We start from the raw sequence: 18,031 nt of genomic DNA on the forward strand, positions 1-18,031 counted from the left end.
CATCTCCCCTGTCTCCTCCCTCTCCTCCGCCTCTCTCACTGTACAGCCCTCTGATGCTCTGTCCTCTGCATTTCTGACTCACTCAGCTCTCCTTCCTCCTGTCGGAGCCCAGCCGAACCGCACGACCCGGGAACTATGTCCTCCAACCTGCCCTCCGGAGCCACAGCCGGGGGAGCCGGGGTCAAAAGCAAGCCCCTCTCCCCCTTTAGGAAGCGGGGAAGTCTGCAATACACAGCCAGCACAGGTGAGTGGACGGAGTCTGGGCACGGAGAGGGGGGATGTTTGGAGCGTGTTGGTCCTGTAAACAGAAGCAGGAATCTCCCATGAACTCAGCTCAGAGAGGTTTGGCTCTAGATTGTGCATCTTTATGTGAAATGGGAGTTTGGATTTTGGCATATTTTAGAGGATCGGTGGCAGAAAACGCTGATGAAAGGAAGAGCCGGAGTACTTTTTCTGTGGAAGTAGTTGGGGGAATGCAAACCTGTTGATGAAGGGGGGTGTGGCAGATGAATTTCACATCAGTGCGCTGGCTTCTAGTGTCATCCTTTATTTTCAGGCTCATTTGTGAAAATTGTACAACATGCATCCGTTGCAAAGTTAAAGATCAGCCACTGCGATTTTGATGTTGCCTAATTTGTTTTCAGGTGAAAACTGCTTTTGCCTGAAGGATTGCACACACCTTTACAAGTTGAAGATGCTTTGGCTTGTGACACACTTAAAAAATCTGATAAAAAAATGCAGGCTTAACCTAAAAATGTCCCCTTTCAGTGCCTATATGTTGCTTTTCCCTTGAGAACAGAGATGTCTTGCTCAGATAAATGTGTTTTTCGCTCAGTCCGATGCCAGTTTGTGGCCTGGAGATAATATGTAGGTTGGTACTTCATGACTTGATCCCCCTGCTGAATGAGAGGATTAGCCTCCACTGTGATGTATGCACATGGTCGGCCTTTCACCCAAACTACAAAGAGGGACCAAATGATGGCATAGCAGCCATTTCTCTTCAGTCATCTCCCAGTCTAACCCTACTTTCTCTGAAATGCAAAACACACTCATGTAGTTCATAATATTTCCAAGCAATTTGCAGTATTCCTAAACAGGAGCTCCTAGTCGTTGATGCCTTCGTGTAAAAATCACTCCTCAGTGCCTTTTAGCAGCATGATCACGCTTTGAGGGCTCTCTTTCATTAGGCAAAAGAAAATATGCAAATGTGCCGCAATAATGTCAGCCCTAGCGCAGGTTCTCTCTCTCTTTCTCGGAGATGAATATTAATGTCCTGCAACAGAACAGAATGACAAAGACAGACGCGCACAAGTCAGAAAAATCACACTTGATTCTTGATGTGTTTATATGGAGTAAATCAAACAGTCTGCCCCTATTGGCAGACATTTAAACATTAGACTTACATAATAGAAGCATCACATTGTCTTAAAAATATGCTGTGTCTTTAAAAATCCCCCTTTCATGGGTCACATCACCACTGGGCACAGACAGTGACATGCTGTGACATCACGATGACTGAGGAGGTAGTCACAGATTGATCTTTAAACCTGACAACATATGCAGCAATAGGAGGTCTGAGCGACTCTCCAGCCCCCTCAGTCAAGATGCTCCCAGTAATTACCCTCATTTGCAGCTAGTAGCTCACAGTGGAATTACAAAAACTGCCTTCAAGCTGGTGGAAAGAATTGATGGGAGGCAGTATTGGCAGAGGGAGATTTATTATCTTCTTGCAGACTGCGTACAGATTCAGTTTTTCAAGCCACCGGGGTTTGATTTAGAAAGTCTTTGCAGAGGCATATTTGGATCAAAGTGAACATTTTATGTTGTTAAAGCATCCTGGGAACCATTTGAGTAAGCAAAGATGGCATTTAGATGACTCATCTTCTTTTGTTTTTTCAAACGGGCTCTCAGAAGTACAGTCTGTGCAAATACTGTACATGAAGCGAACACAAGCTACAGATAAATGATAGTTTGACTGTTTTAGATGGGCCATTTGAACAATTATCAATGCCATGATTTGAAATGCTCAATGAAAGTTTTATTCTTGTCTCTGCTGCAGATGCTCACAGCAGCATCCTAAATTACAGATTCGGTGGCAGTTTCCTTTCACATGTCGGCCCGGTGATTGTCTTAATTGACACTTTGCATGCTGGAGGAGCTTTAGCTTATTAGACCCCTTTAATGAGCAATCAGTTAGCACAGCAGAGTGGAAGTGATGGAAAAGCCTGCAGGGGGATCTAAGCAGCACTCTAATGGTTGCACATAATACACAACCCCGTGTCTACCTGCAGCACTTGTGCAGTTATTGTGTGAAGTTCAGTGTCCATATTTAACTCGCTATTGCGGGGTTTGTGGAGTGAAGCTCAGCAGTGGGTGAATCACTCCTCTGGCTGTGAAATAAGGTAGTTCTGAGATTACGGTGACACCCACTCACTCATCTATTCTGCGCCTCGTGCTGTTTTGTGCACTTGTTGAGCCACTTAAATCAGACGACAACACATTTATGTAGCGGTAGATATTTGTTTACGCATTAGTCACAGACGGTTTTCATGTGAAACAAAGCAGCTGTCGGATAAATTCAGTCGAGTGAAAACACATTAGAGTCTGTAATGGAGTGGAGCATGAGTACTGGGGAATAGAAGTGTAAAACTGCACTAAAGCAGTACTTTCACAACAACATGAAACTACCTCTCTAAATCAGTCTGCTTGCTAATTCATAATCATAATTACATGAGGACTGATCCAGTGTGATTGTAGAATGTCTATGCACCTCATGTAGTTTACATAAACCACTTAAATCACTTTCAATCCCAGTACTTTGAAAGGTGTAAATACTGTTTATTGACTTTTAATACAATTAGTATTACTATAGATTTTAAAATTAGAAGTTTTTTGTTTATAGTACTGTACAGCAAGTTTTTTCAGAGTATATACTAGCCTTTAATGTTAATGTTACTATCCTGCCTGCTTTGTCTTTTTGTTATTTTTGTTGTTATATGCTATCTGTCTGTCTGTCTGTCTGTCTGTCTGTCTGTCTGTCTGTCTGTCTGTCTGTCTGTCTATCTATGTATCTATCTATCTATCTATCTATCTATCTATCTATCTATCTATCTATCTATCTATCTATCTATCTATCTATCTATCTATCTATCTATCTATCTATCTATCTATCTATCTATCTATGTCTAACAAATACAAATAAATGTAATTTAGTATTGTTGCCCTAATACATAAAATAACTACTGATTTGTTCATTTACAGATAATGTCTGGGTTTTTTTTGTTTGTTTTGTTTTAATGAATTTTCTACATTATTTATTTATTTACCTTTATTTACCAGGACAAGACCTGGCCAAGGTAGCAGCCATACAAAATTTAAAAGTTATATAAAACAGATACATGATACACAAATAAACAATAAAACAGAGTGACAGCTGTTCAGCACAGTGACCTCTTAAGAAAAAACTTTGACATTCCTCCTTCACTGTATTCTTTCCGATATTCTTAAACCCACTGAATGTTTCTAGTTTAAGAGTTTTTTGAGGATTATTCCATGACCATGGTGCATGATGGGAGAACGCTGTTTTCCCAAAGTCTGTTAGAACCCGAGGAACGTAATAATAAAAAATGAAAACTACTGCAACACTTTAGAGCATTATTTTTTCTAAAACTAGTATTTTTTATTTATTGTTTTACAGTGTAATACAGGCTGATGGGCAGCCTTTGGACAGATTGTACCTTACCCCCATCTTGTTCACACCTCTCCTGATTGTGTCACGCTTCGTCATCCTTACAAGCCCACACATGTCACAGTGTGTCATTAAATACTGTACTGACCCTGTAGTCGCTCCCCACGGGGACCTAACCTGCTCTAGTAATTGCTCAAATTTTCGTTAATGATTGACCGAGACGTTGGGACACCCGCCTCAACACACCCTCAGCTGATAACCTTCAGTCAGTCGCTCCTCGCTGCATCTACAGTCCATCCGGCTGTTTAGTTGTTCAGCTGCTCGTATGAGCCAACATCCGGCCTGATTACACACCTGATGGACTTGTGCCCTGAGGGTGAGACCTCCTCTCTGTTATAGTGTTGCTCCTATTTAATGGGGATGCAGTAGATAATGCAGCATATCGACCAGTGGAGAGCCTTTCCTGTCTGAAGGTACGGTGCACCATGATGTCTTAGACTACAGCTGATATCTAGTGGCTGAAACGCTGCAGCACTTTGGTCTAATAGGTCATTTTATTCAGCGGAAGAATGCAATCAATGCTTGAGTACAGTTTTAAGATATTTTAAGTATTTCTGTTTCTACTAGAGATGGTGATTAATCTATCAGTTAATCACTTTGAGTCTTTTTTTAAGATACAAAGTCAAACGTTTCTATTTTTAGCTTCTAAAAATCCAGTATTTTTCAGGGTTTTATCACCTGTGATCATAAACTGAGTCTGTCTGTTTTGGGTTTGGACTGTTAGTGAGACAAAATATGATATTTAAAGATGCGACTTGGGGGTTTAGTAAAGTGTCAAGGGAATATTCCCCTATTTTCAGATTTTTATAGACCAAAAATATCCATTAATTGAGGTCATAAATTGCAAATTATTCATTAATCAAAAATAATTATTATCCTCTAAAGACCCGAGCTTTGGTTGGACTTGCATTTTAAATTTCTTATAGTTGTTTGGGAAAAAAGTAACCAATAAACAATAATTGGCTAATATCTAATATCTGATTATTTTATTTATTATAATATTATCATTATATCTGATTATTGTTTATTGTATTATATTTATATTATATTATTATTATATGTATTATATTTATAATATATATTATATCTATATTATTATTGTTGTTATTTTCATTATTTTAAATATTGTTATTATTTTTATTATCATTATTATGAACAATACGCTCTTTTTGAAAAATAAGTAAGATGTCCACATGTGGACGCCAGGTCCTAGGAGGTAAAATGGAGCCCTACTTTTTGTTACATCTCTCCACAATTGGCATTATAAATAACTGTTCTAACATTATTTTGACATACATGCCAGAAAAAAATAAATCATCACTTTATTCATCTTTCAAAATAAACTTTCAAACATGTTTATCTTATTAAATATGTTGCATTATTGATGTATGCATTAGCAATTTCCCCTCAGGGATCAGTAAAGTAATTCAGATTCTGATGTAAAGGATCAACAGTCTATAATGTTGCTAAAGTCTGCTATAAATCAAAATATTGTTTATTCCTTCTCCTCAGCGCTTGTCTTGGTAAATGTATGTTTTCGCTGCCACCAGTCTGTCAGCTGGATTATGCAAAAACTACCAAACTGAATTTCACGAAACTTGGCGGAGAGGTGCAGCACGGAGACAGGAAAAAAACAAATACATTTAGTTGTGAATCTGGATCACCTTCTTAAAAATAATCAACATTTTGAGATGTGACACTGGCCAGACGATGTGCTCTCTGCACGTCTCTAACATATATATAAAGCAGAACTACTACTAATAATAATCCAGTTGTATTATTCATTTCATTTTATACATTATTAAGCATCTGACAGGTACTATTCTGCATCTGCTTTGGTAGTGATTCTCTGCTGCTTTTTCCTTTCTATTAGTTTGGGTCAAATGCCTCCAGAGCTCCATCAGCTCTTTGACTGAATGTCATGTGATTCTATATTCAACCAACAGAGGGAGCCTGGTCTGAATCTGCAACAGTGATGAATCAATGTTGTGTTTCTCTTGAGGTCTGAACAATTAGATTAGACCTCTTGAAAGCAATTTTGAGTTTGAGTGCCATGAAAAAAAACTCAACAATTTAACGTTGAGAGGCAGAGTGGTAAATTGCTTGTAGTCACGTTGGCTCTGAAGTGCTCTGGGTGTCTCTGTCCGGTCTGTCGGCAAAGCTTTGGAGTCTTCAGCGATTGTAAATGGATTTTATTTTCAGTTTGTGGCTTCATATCGGTCGGGATGTTATTGTGTATTTATCTGTACAGACATAAATTGCAATTTATTGTTGTCTGGAAATTCTGACAAGCTGCATTAAAAGCTTTAAAATCCGTTGTTTAACAGATGAGACTTAGAAGATTCTCGATTCTTCCAGTTTTTGAATTGAAAAGACCAAAACTAACCATGAATGTTCCCGCTAAGTGTTGTCTGTGTAGCTACATCCTGATATGGCTTCTTCCTCTGTCTCATAGGACTCCATTATTGTTCAAAAATCAGTAACAACAATGAGCCACACCTTCTTCAATCAGTCATTTTGCTCCTCTAAATACTCAACACTCCCTTGATTCAAGGTAAAAAGTAGTCAGATGTTTACTTCTGTTTGAGCAGCATTCAATCAATTCTGCAGGAAATTATTTAGCATCCATGCACTGTTTCATTCATTCATTAACCTTTTTTTGACTAAAATGAGGTATGGAGGCCTCATTTACAAACTAGTAAACAAACAAAAGACAATAACACACAAGTAACAAACTTCGATGGGTCAATATATAATTACAGGACTTTTTGACACAAAATGACAAAAATGAGACACAAAATGGCAAAAACGAGACACGACATGAAAAAAACAAAATGACAAAAGCAAGACACAAAACGACAAAAACGAGACAGGACATGACAAAAATGGGACACAAAATGACAAAAATGAGAGACAAAATGAGAAAACAATTTTTGAATAAGCTCATTTTATTATTGTTTAGCTAATTAGAAGGTGGTTGTTATTGAATTTGAATGTTTTTTTAGTTGACATTTTAGTGATATCCAGTCATTTTTTATTAGTAAGTGATTGTTTCCATAACAAGCAATTATGGAATTTGTAAAGACATGATCATAATGAACATGAAAAACATTAGATTTTCTTTTAGTTCAATAAAAATGTATGCAAGATATATCCCATGAACTTCAAATGTCCCTCAATTATATATTGACCCCGATAAAAATGTCAAAAGAATTGCAAATTTAGCAGGAAACCGGAAAGTGCAGAGAGCAAAAGACTGACTCACTGTTATGTTACTGTTTTTTGTGAAATTTGTGATTAAAAAAAAATACAGAATATTGTGCATCTTATCGTCTCTTAGAAAAACTGCACAAATACTTGCACAGAAAAAGTAAAAATTTCTTAATCCAGTTTGAGTGAAGGCAAACAGAGCTGAACTTTTGACAGTATTGAGCAAGAGAAGATAAGACACTCAGTGCAAATACTTCCTGTACAAAGTGACGCTGATTGAGCTTAATAGCCAATTCAGCGTCCTTTTTTAGACATCTTGTAGTGGGGTTTTGGCATTTTTAGCATGCTTTTGGATAAACTGGCACAAACGATCTGGAATAAAATTGGGATTCATGAGATTATTCTGACATGTCACAGGCAAAGAGAAACATAGAGGTTTTTCAGGATATTTTTTACAGTCAAATCATTTTATTATTGCTATTATACTGAGCAAATTCACATTAATTGCATTAGCACAGGTTTGGCTGCAGAGAACAAGACAGATACAATGAAGGATTTTAAAAACACTTCTTATTATGAAATCAAGTCATGGAATTGCAGCATTTCACTGAGCCGTTGCTGTGTTATTTCACTCAACATACACTCAGCTCAGTGTTTATAATGTGGGAAAGCATGTTCCAGAAATGACTGCTGCAGACATAATGGGGACAACGTGCTGGCCCTTTAATTTCATTCATGTGAGCGGAGACGGAGGCAAGTTCTCATTTATTAGACAGTCGTCTCCCTCAGACTGCTACTATTCAGAGGACGGAAATTTAAAAAAAAAAAAAAGAAAAAGACCCTGACATCTCCAACCTCACTGCTGAGACAGCACCATTTTATTCACACACATCCATAAACAGCCCAAACACATGGTCCCCTCAGCAAAACACAGCGCAGACGATAACGCCGCTGATAGGGGGGTGCTGTCAGAGAATATCACAGCCGGAGAATCCACATCCGCCGGTGATGTGCATCCTCTCCCCCCCCGCATCCTCACCCTCCTGTGGTACATTCCAAATAGATGTCAGAGGCTTTTAAATGAGGAGGATCAGCTCCAGAGGCAGCTAGTGCAGCGACAGCTGGCCTGAACCAGGAGGCAGAGGGGGGTCACACTCTGGGATGTGAGGGGGGAGTTCATGGATCTGCTGGACCGGCTCTTTGTATGTATGACAGGGACAGATGAAGGGAGGAGAGGAGGTGGACTGTTTGTGAGTGGATTGAAGTGCATGTGTGTCTGTGTGTGTTTGCCAGTTTTGACATTTGACTGAGTGTTTGAAGTGTTTCTTTCTTGTTTTCTCTCCCTCCCTCCCTGCCGTCATGTTTTTTAACCCGTCTTGAAAAGGACAGCAGACGCCATCCTGGGCCTTTTGCTGTTCGGCATGCTCCATCTCCCTGCCAGGACAGCCTCTCTCTCCCTCTGTCTGTCTCTCTGTCCTCCCTTGGCCCTGCTAGCTGCTGGTTAACGCAGGCTCTGAGGAGACAGGTACGCTCCACCACCATCATCGCAAAGAAAAGGAAAAGAAGCACAAATAACCCCTCTGTAACCCTCCCCCCTTCTATCTTTTCTCCCTCTTTCACAATCACTGCCACTCTCCTCTGCCTGTCCCCTGACGGCTTTGTGTAGCAGCGCTGTCTTTAGTGTGCCGAGGACAGAATGTGTGTCGATTCATTGTCCCACAAAACCGGCTTTCTCGTGTCTTTCGGGAGTCATGCAAAAGGTGCAACTGTGCACAAGGAGGCAGGTCGATAAACCGTGCTGCACCTGCAACTGTGGGATCAGGCTAGTGGGCACTTGTTCTGTCTGAGAAGACTGACAAGAGTAGAAGGCAGATAAGAAGAACAGATCCTATCATCAGCCTGCAGATGTGCAGTTTGTGCAGCTGCAGAGACTAAAGCATCTCTGCTTTCTTTCATTACACATCCTGAAAGATGTCAGCTGTTTGATGCAGTGATGCTGGAGGAGGAAGCAGAGGAAGCTTGTTAGATCCTGCTGCATTCACTTTGCTGTGCAAGTGTCTTTGTATGTTGGACAAGAGACTCGTCATATGATAGTGAGTGAGTGAACAAATGCTTTATTGAAGTGTGCGTCTGCAGCATTTTTGGACATTTTCACTTCAGTTATGTTGACTTGCAGATTATATGTATATTAGTGGGCTGAGCAGTGGTGTAGTGGTTAGCACTTTCGCCTTGCAGCAAGAAGGTCCCTGGTTTGCGTCCCGGCTTTCCCGGGATCTTTCTGCATGGAGTTTGCATGTTCTCCCTGTGCATGCGTGGGTTCTCTCCGGGTTCTCCGGCTTCCTCCCACAGTCCAAAAATATGCTGAGGTTAATTGATTATTCTAAATTGCCCGTAGGTGTGAATGTGAGAGTGATTGTTTGTCTCTGTATGTAGCCCTGTGACAGACTGGTGACCTGTCTAGGGTGTCCCCTGCCTTCACCTGAGTCAGCTGGGATAGGCTCCAGCCCCCCCATGACCCTAGTGAGGAATAAGTGGTGTATAGATAATGGATGGATGGATGGATGGATGTATATTAGTGTTTCTACCTGTTAGCTGTGGAGCCAAAATGCTTACAGGTTGTGGGTTTTTTTGTCATTTAATGATCAAAATGTGTCAAAATAACATTCTTTCAGTTTGGTTTGCAGTCTTCTGTCTCACTATTTTTTTTTTATTTAGCTCTAGAACTGCATTAATAGTTGGCCAGTTTTTGACAGTGTTCTTACAAATACTAATATTTAAACATCATTTATTGCATTTCCATCCATCCAGTGATACTAAGAGTTCCTAATCCTACTAAAACCTTTTCTACTGAATCTCTGCTGCTGCCTTGTTTGTGTTTGTTGTTCTCTGGTAACACTGGCACGTGTTCGCTGTGACAACATGCCGCTTTCGCTGTGAGACATTTGCCACAGAGGCTGTGAGTCACTGGGATCTTTTGTGAGCTAACATGGGATGCAGGTGGACAGTTTTTTGAATTTTTATGATTTTTGGTTGCAGAGTCTTGGCTCTCTCTGGGAAGTTCCCCGAGAAAGGTGAGAAAAAAAACACAAGCAGCTCTGTGTATATATTTCCGCAGGATGTCTCTTTAACCTCTGACCTCTCACCCGGCTCTGACTTTGTCGGCTTCGGATGACTTTCCACTTGTCATTGCATCCCCGAGGAGCGTTTACGCCGCACCATCTGGTGTGACTTAGACCCGAGTTGGGACTCTCCACGCTCTGTGTTGCTGCTAAAATATGCATGCCGTGGAAGTCTCTCTGTAAGCAGACACTGTGTGACCTTGTTGTGAGTCGTTGGGATGGAAATCTTGCGAGCAGGTTCACTCATGCAGGTGGAAGTTTGAGGAGACAAAGGCATGTTAATTTGCTGAAGGAGAACAGAGAAAAGCAGCAGATGTCAGCACTATGTCATGCAATTCAATTCTGCATTTTTTTTTCTTGCAAGGTGTCTTTAAACCTCTTCAAACCTATAATACCTGTGACTTGGCCTTGTTTGCTATTGGGGACAAGATCAACTTGACTCCATCAAAGGCAGTCGTGTCTTTTAGCCCTAAAACAAACAATGACACAAAAAGGAGAAAAAGCTCCTTCACAAGCCTCAGCAGCAATATGGAGGGATCAGCTGTGGAGGACTGTGCTTTAAGATGTCATTTATTCAACATGTTTGTGAATCAGACATGTGGTTGTGGCTTGAAGCACTTTAAAATGTGCCTCACTCGTGTAGTATCAAGCCCTCGTGCCGTTAGATCAATAAAACCTTAATGCAGGCCAGATTATGCCCAACTGTAACGTAGCTGGGTTTAATTTCTGAGTGGTTTGCTGGCCAACTGTGGGGGGATGAGTTGTTATGTAACCATAGATGCTACCGATCCAAATATAGCAGCCATTAGGGGATTAGCTCCGGGTCTAGTAGGCTTGGCTAGGCTCGGCTTTGCAGCGCGGATGTCTTTGCCCCTGGTCACCTCCTGCCTTCCACGCCGGCCTCCACTCGAGTCAGGACGTTTTGAAACGCTCCGAACCGACAGCAGAGATAGAAATCGTCAGCAGCCGCTGCACCGCACAGACACGTCGCTTCTTATTAGCAGAGGAGCATCAATCTGTGGCTCCAGTTTGTGGACTTTGTGACTCAGACTGTGGTTTAACGTCAGAGCATGTGTTTTCTTTTTTATAGACTTGCTTTAGATAGAGGGAAATTATTTAGATTAGTAATAAATTCAATGTCTTATTTCCTATTTCTATCAGTGATTTACCAGATGTGTCTAACCAAGGATTTTCCATAAAATCTGCAGATGACTCCTTAGTTTTTCTGCATTTTGACAAAAGCTGCAACTAACAATTACGTCCATTAGTGATTAGTTTTTATGTTATATTCTCAACAATTCAACTTATGATTTGTCTGTGCAAAATCTGAACATAGCAACAAATCTTCATTATAGTTTCCTCGTGGTCTGAAAGGTTTTTACGCTACTTAATCTGTCACCACAATATAAAATCTACAACATTATAAAAGAGAATTGAGATCCTGGAACCAGAATTAAAAAAGAGTTTATGTTTAATTTCTTTTAGTCAATTTATGCTATCAGTACAAAAATCAACTCACTGAAGAAGAAACTACACTGTGGGAAAATGTGGGAAAATGTTAATAAAACTGTAAACAATAAACTGTAAATTTACAAGTCTAATAAAAACCTGTGACTGAATATGTACAAAATTTTTAAAAAATGATTCAAATAAACAGACCAATAAAATACATTCAGAAAATCGTATCATAATTTTACATTTTATGTTTCACCTTTTTTTGCAGAGGAAATGCTAAATTCAAGTTTAATATTGTAAATTAATTTCTAAAATTAGATACAATTAAAGACAATTAACAGATAAAGAAGGATTGGTTTTGTAATTTTACATAAATGTGTTTGTTAAATGAGAAATGCTTGTATAATGTAAAATTGCAGAAATTTTAGAAGAAATATTTTTAATTACAATGCAATAACTTTATTAATCCCCGAAGTGAAGTATTTTTAATTAGTGTGCTTTATTTCTTAAATATTTCTTGAAATATCAATAAGCAGCATGAAGTTGTTATTGCTGAAAACAATGATAAATACTGGAGCAACTGAACTAAGGTTTATTACAGTTAAGGAGTCACTTCATCATTTAGATCAGATATGAGAATTACTTTGATATCAAATTGCTGGGAGGAGATTACTAACGTTACGGGTTATTTCTTGTGGAAGACTGCAGTTCGTTTGTGGTGTTTATTAGTGTAGTGATCCAGGGTTACTTTCTGCCATTCTACACTATTTTTCTGCAGTTGGCAAAAGTAAAGGGGACTCAGAAATGTTTTTTTGTGGTATAACTCTGTATTAATGCTATAAATTTTAAAAAAGAAAAGTTAAATTTCTTTATTAATTAGTTTTTCATAAACTGAGGAAACCCAAAATTGATCAAAGTACAATATTCTACAGAGTGACTACAGGTACTCCTAATTGTGGGAATAATTTAACCGTCATTTCTCTTTATAGTAACTGTTCTGTCTGCTTCACCGAGTGTTTTCATGCATTTTAACCCTCCTGTTGTCCTCATTTACAGGCACCAAAAAATATTGTTTCCTTGTCTGAAAAAAATCCAAAAATTCTGCCAAAAAAAAATCCCCAAATTTCTGAAAAATTGCAAAACCTTCAGGAAGAAAATTCCAATAATTCCTTAAAAGTTTCCCTTAAAAGTTTTATTTTAAAAACATCCCCCAAATTTGGCAAGAAAATTCTTGTAAATATTTTCAAAAAATGAGTAAAAATCTTCCCAAAAAATCCTAAAATATCTGAAGTGATTACACATATATCAGTAAAACTTCTAATATTTTCTTGGAGAACATTCACAAAAAAATCAAGCAAAAGCCAGCGAATTTCGCTGGATTTTGCTTGATTTTTTTTTGGGAATGTTCTTAAACGTTTTTAACATTTCTTTTTTTTCACCAAAAAATGTTGAACGATTTCCCATAAATGTTGAAAATGCGGACATTAGAAGTTTCACAGTGAAAATGTGTATTTTTTCCCACATTTTCATTTTCCCACAAGACAACACGAGGGTTAATGAAGCTTTTTGTCGAGTCCTAATCGGCCCAGTTAATCTGCCTCTCTGGTCTCCTTCGCTGTCCCCACAGAGCAGACACGCTGAGACGTTAAATAAATCAGACTTCAGTACAGACTCTAGGTATCATCATCACCCTCTCCGACCTTCCAGAGTCTATAAATACTGGTGGACAACAGGCCCACTGACACTCTAGCGTGCAAGGGATGAAATATTTAGCAGGATGATGAATATTTCAGTGGCAGGTGCATAGTTTCTATGGAGAGATTAATATCTATCTAATTTTACACCCAGAGGGGGAAACACGGCAGTGAACACCATGTCATTGTTTCTGATTCCCACCAGTGAATACTTAACCTCTTTGTTTTCCTCGACAACCTTTGTCCTCACAGCCGTCCTTGTCCCGAGTCTTTTTCTTTTTTTCTCTTCAAGGACCATCCCCTCCTTCATTTTCCCTCCTCGTCTTTCCATGACAACTGGGTTTGTATAAAACTTGAGTCTTGCGGTGCCAACAATGGACTGTATTAGCCGGTGTATGTGCTGATGGCCACTCCACCTGAATGGTCCATTGTGTGTCCAGGCACAAACAACCACTGAGCTCAGACCTCCACTGCTGTGGAAAAGACCCACTGGATGAGCAACAACAGGCTTGTTCTGTGCAACATGTTGCGGGAATGAAGATATAGAAATGTTCTTTCAGCTGAATGAGCGAGTTCAGATGAGTCATGGTCGTCTAGTTCACTGAGTTCACATTGGTTAAACTGAGGAGACGCTTTATAGTTTTATTAAGACTGATAAGCTCAGTGACAGTTAATAGGACGCAGCTGTTGCAGGTAAAAGTGATTTAAGATTAATTAATTAATTGCCGATATGAGGAGTTACTTTTTAACTGCTGTCAATGGAAGTCTATGGCACAAACATCAGCCACTGTAGAGATGTTTGGTACAAAGGAACCTTCACCTACTAACCTTCAGAGGAAAATGACAACGTTGAATGGGCCAATATATAATTGAAGGACTTTTGAAGTCCATGGGATATATCTTGCATACATTTTTATTAAAAATAAAAAAACTAATGTTTTTTATGTTCATTATGATCATGTCTTTACAAATTCCATTATTATTTATTATGGAAACTCACTTATTAATTAAAAATGACTGGATATCACAAAAATGTCAACTAAATAACCGTTTCAATTTAATAACAACCACCTTCTGCTTAGCTAAACAATAGTAAAATGAGCTGATTCAAAATTATTTTAATTGTGTTCTTTTTATTAAGTTGAGATAATCATGACAGATGTTTCTTTTTTTGGTAATATATCAAATTTTATATGGAAAATAACAAATTGTATCTGTGTCCAAGAAATCACATGACCTACTCCACGTGATGTCATTTCCTCCTGAAGAAAAGACTGGCAAGACTCCAAGGCTTTCTGACTTATTTAATATAAAGTAGTGTGTGAGTCCAGTGTGGATTTATGGCATGTCAACAGGTTTACTACAATATCTTTATAAATAACTTTCAATTTCAATTTTACTCAATTGTATATATAATATTTTAGAAGACTCTTTCTGTAAAAGTGCCATGTGGTGTTTGGTTATAGGCGGCCATGTTGATTTTAGGCCTGAAAACAGCAAAAATGTCGACTATGATACCTGTCAACTATGTTACAAAAAGTCCCGCAACTATATATTGACTGTAATCACTAAAATCAGAGACTGAAACAGATGCTTTTAGCAGTGTAGCTCCTCTCACTGGTGACTCAGAGCCCTGCTTTCAGCTCAGTACTTTACTTCATGGTGAAAAGCTTCTTTAAAGGTCCCACAAGGCCTCAGGAACGATCATAATCTGATAACTCTGCCTTGAATAGGAGGCTGGTGAGCTAACAGCCTTACACCCAGCTAACAGTTTAAACCAGCGACAGACTGACCTGAAGATAAAATCAGCTTACATACTTTGGCACATGAGGCCTCACATTTGTATTTGTTTGCTAAAAATAATATATTAATTAAATGAGCTGCTGATTAAGTTAAAAATGACTAGAAGTGCATCAGATAGGTTATACACTGCCTGCAGTTCAGCCCAGTCCAATTTAAAAGTTGCTGAAATTTTGCAACATGAAAACTGGTCACAGTTGAGTTACTGTTGGCTCATTGTTTTGTTTTTTGTTTTTTACAGTATCTGGTTAGTATGAATGGTTTATTTTTGGTGAATTTTTAAAAATAACGTGGAGTAAAGGGATTTTGAAAGAAATATCACCTTTATAAACTTAGATGTGGTTAATTTTCCCAACATAAATGTGAATGGCACGCAATTTGGTCAAGGACAATTGAAAATCTGATAATTCTGTCTGTTTTTACAGTTTCTGGCTCTGATAAATGGTGTAATTTTTAGTCATTTTACAGGATAACATAATTTTCAAGTGCAACTCGACCTCTCAAATTTTTAAGAGGAAGTTGGTGTTTTCCTCAATTAATGTATTTTAGTCTGAAATGCTGTGTAAGTTATGGCCTTTAATTTATGGGAGAGGGAATGTGTTATTTTTTTTTGATTAAATGTTGCATCATGTGCTGTTATTTAAGTCTCAAAATAAGGCCCATGAGAATAGATTATCAGAGAATTCCTCAGTATTTAGCATGCAGTTTTCTCCCCCTCTCTATCTGCAGTTGATCTCCGTGGTGCTCGCCACCTCCTCACTTCCCAGCATTCCTTGCCTGGGATCCCTGTGGCCTTGAAACAGTCCATTGACCTGCGCACTTCCATGGATGGGAAATACAAGGAGATTGCCGAGGTCAGTCCTCAGCCATTGTGCAGAATTATTAACCCAGTAAGTCAGGATTTATTGAACTCATGGCTTTAATGCTGTGTTTATGTCTATGTGAAGGAGCTGTTCTCCCGAAGCCTGGCAGAAAGTGAGATGCGTAGCGCCCCCTATGAGTTTCCTGAAGACAGCCCCATCGAACAGCTGGAGGAGAGACGTCAGCGTCTGGAGCGACAGATCAGCCAAGATGTCAAGTAAGTGATAGAAGGAGGGAAGCACAGCTGTGAACAAAAGTCTGCATGCACTTGTAAAGACCAAGTTTCCACTGATTCCTATAACTGTAAATTTTCTATGATAGAATAATTAAAACACATGTGCCTTTGTCACAAAAAACACTTATTTAGGTTCTTTCATAGATTCATAATAGGTCTTCTGAAAATATGACAAAATCTTGTGGGTCAAAATTATACATACAGCAGCTTGAATTGAAGTTTTGGTGATGTAGAAAGATATCTTACTTAAAAAAAAATAAAATCTTAGTAGCTTGACCTGTTAGCTTCTCATAAGTGTTTGCAGTTGACTACAGCTGTTGACTCCTCTAAGACATTTGAATAAGGCTTATTTGATACATTCATTAGACTCAGTACCAAACAGACGTAATCTTTTATCTTCATTATTTCATTTATTTTGTGGAAAGCACCAGTTTCACTGGAACCAAAACAGCTTCAGAGCATAATACTGCCACCACCATGCTTGATGGTAGGTTTTGGGTCTTGGGGTTAAAGGCCTCACCTTCTCTCTTCCAAACACATTTTTGGTCTTTGTGGCCATACAGCTCGATTTTTGTTTCTTCTATCCACAGAAAGGTCTTTTCTTTGTCCATGTCATCAGCAGCAAACTTCAGCCTGAAGGTGCCTAATCTAGAGGAAGAACTTCCTCCTTGCTTGGCAGCCTCTCAGCTCAGCACTGACACCTGTGTTCCAGCAGCTTCTAATTCATTGCAGGCCTGCTTTTTAGTGACTCTTGGTTGACTCTTGACCATCTTGACCAACTGTCTGTCAGTAGCAGGTGATAGTTTCTGTTTTCTTCCTGACTGTGGCAGTTATACATGCACTTCATACTTACATCTGCATTCTTCAAGAAAGACTAAAAGCTTCAGCCAGAAGGTTGGGTTTTGGCACAGTTGGGTGTTCCAACAAGACAATGACCCCAAACACACATCAAGAGTGGTAAAAAATCACTAAGTCTGGTCTGGTGATTTAAGCTGCTAATTTATCTGCACCAATACTATCAAGAGGAGTCAAGTCAAGTCAGTTTCATTTATATAGCACTTTAACGAAAAAGCCAAGATTGACCAAAGTGCTTAAGAGTTCAAAATAGAAAACAAGACATAATATGTGAGGAAATATACTGAGCAAGATAAACAATGCCATGTGTCAGGTATCAGCGCTCAGCTACAATTGAAAGAGTACATATGTGTCTTCAATAGGCACTTCAAGGTATCAAGATACCAGGTGGTTCTAATTTGAACAGGTATGGGGTTCCACAGAAAAGACACCATCGGCTCTGTTTCTGAGTCTGGATCTGGGAACTCTAAGGACCATCTGATTGGCTGACTCCAACAATGAAACTGGAGAATGAACAGTTAAAAGTTCAGATAAATTAAAAGGTGTCAACCCATTGAACACCTTAAAAAGTGTGGCCAGATATACAACCAGAACATTGCCAGAAGCTTGTGGAAGGCTACCAGGAGCACCTAGTTGAGGTGGAAATTGTCAGAAGACATTAAACCAAATATTAGCATTGCTGTATGTATATTTTTGACCCATCAGATTATGTCATATTTCCAGAAGACTCCAGTTGTATCCAGAAAAGATAAATCTATGAAAGAACCAGAATCAATGTTTTTTTTTTGTGAAGATGCATATGTTTCCTTGATTCTATCATAGAAAATTCAGAGGTGGAGTCACTGAAACATGTTTGCAGTCAGATTTAGCACTGATGATCCCAAAGTGAACCCACTCTTCCCTATCCTCAGGTTTGAACCTGACATCCTCCTTCGAGCCAAACAGGAGTTCATGAAGACTGACAGTGCCACAGATCTTGAGTGAGTCAACAGCAATCTCATTAGCAACTCAGTGTGCATCTTAAACTGCCTGAAAAGTAGATCTATAACATGTT

General features: G+C 38.9%; 1 protein-coding gene across 5 annotated transcripts in view; it reads left to right on the forward strand.

The window, feature by feature from the left end:
• ampd2b (adenosine monophosphate deaminase 2b) overlaps positions 1–18,031 on the forward strand; it is a 33,407-nt gene that overhangs the window by 2,297 nt on the left and 13,079 nt on the right. Inside the window, exons 1-5 of one of the 5 annotated variants that reach the window (XM_023283252.3) lie at positions 8,041–8,160; positions 8,348–8,483; positions 15,756–15,880; positions 15,974–16,104; positions 17,889–17,957. In XM_023283252.3, the coding sequence (XP_023139020.1) occupies positions 15,851–15,880; positions 15,974–16,104; positions 17,889–17,957 (230 nt within the window). In that variant the 5' untranslated portion in view covers positions 8,041–8,160; positions 8,348–8,483; positions 15,756–15,850. Of the gene's footprint in view, positions 1–86; positions 245–4,019; positions 4,162–8,017; positions 8,161–8,342; positions 8,484–15,755; positions 15,881–15,973; positions 16,105–17,888; positions 17,958–18,031 lie in introns of those variants that run through there. The other 4 variants (XM_035954289.2, XM_035954281.2, XM_035954290.2 and 1 more) reach the window with 4 other exon arrangements.

This window comes from Amphiprion ocellaris, chromosome 8 (genome assembly GCF_022539595.1).
Source record: "Amphiprion ocellaris isolate individual 3 ecotype Okinawa chromosome 8, ASM2253959v1, whole genome shotgun sequence".
NCBI classification, from domain to species: domain Eukaryota; kingdom Metazoa; phylum Chordata; class Actinopteri; family Pomacentridae; genus Amphiprion; species Amphiprion ocellaris.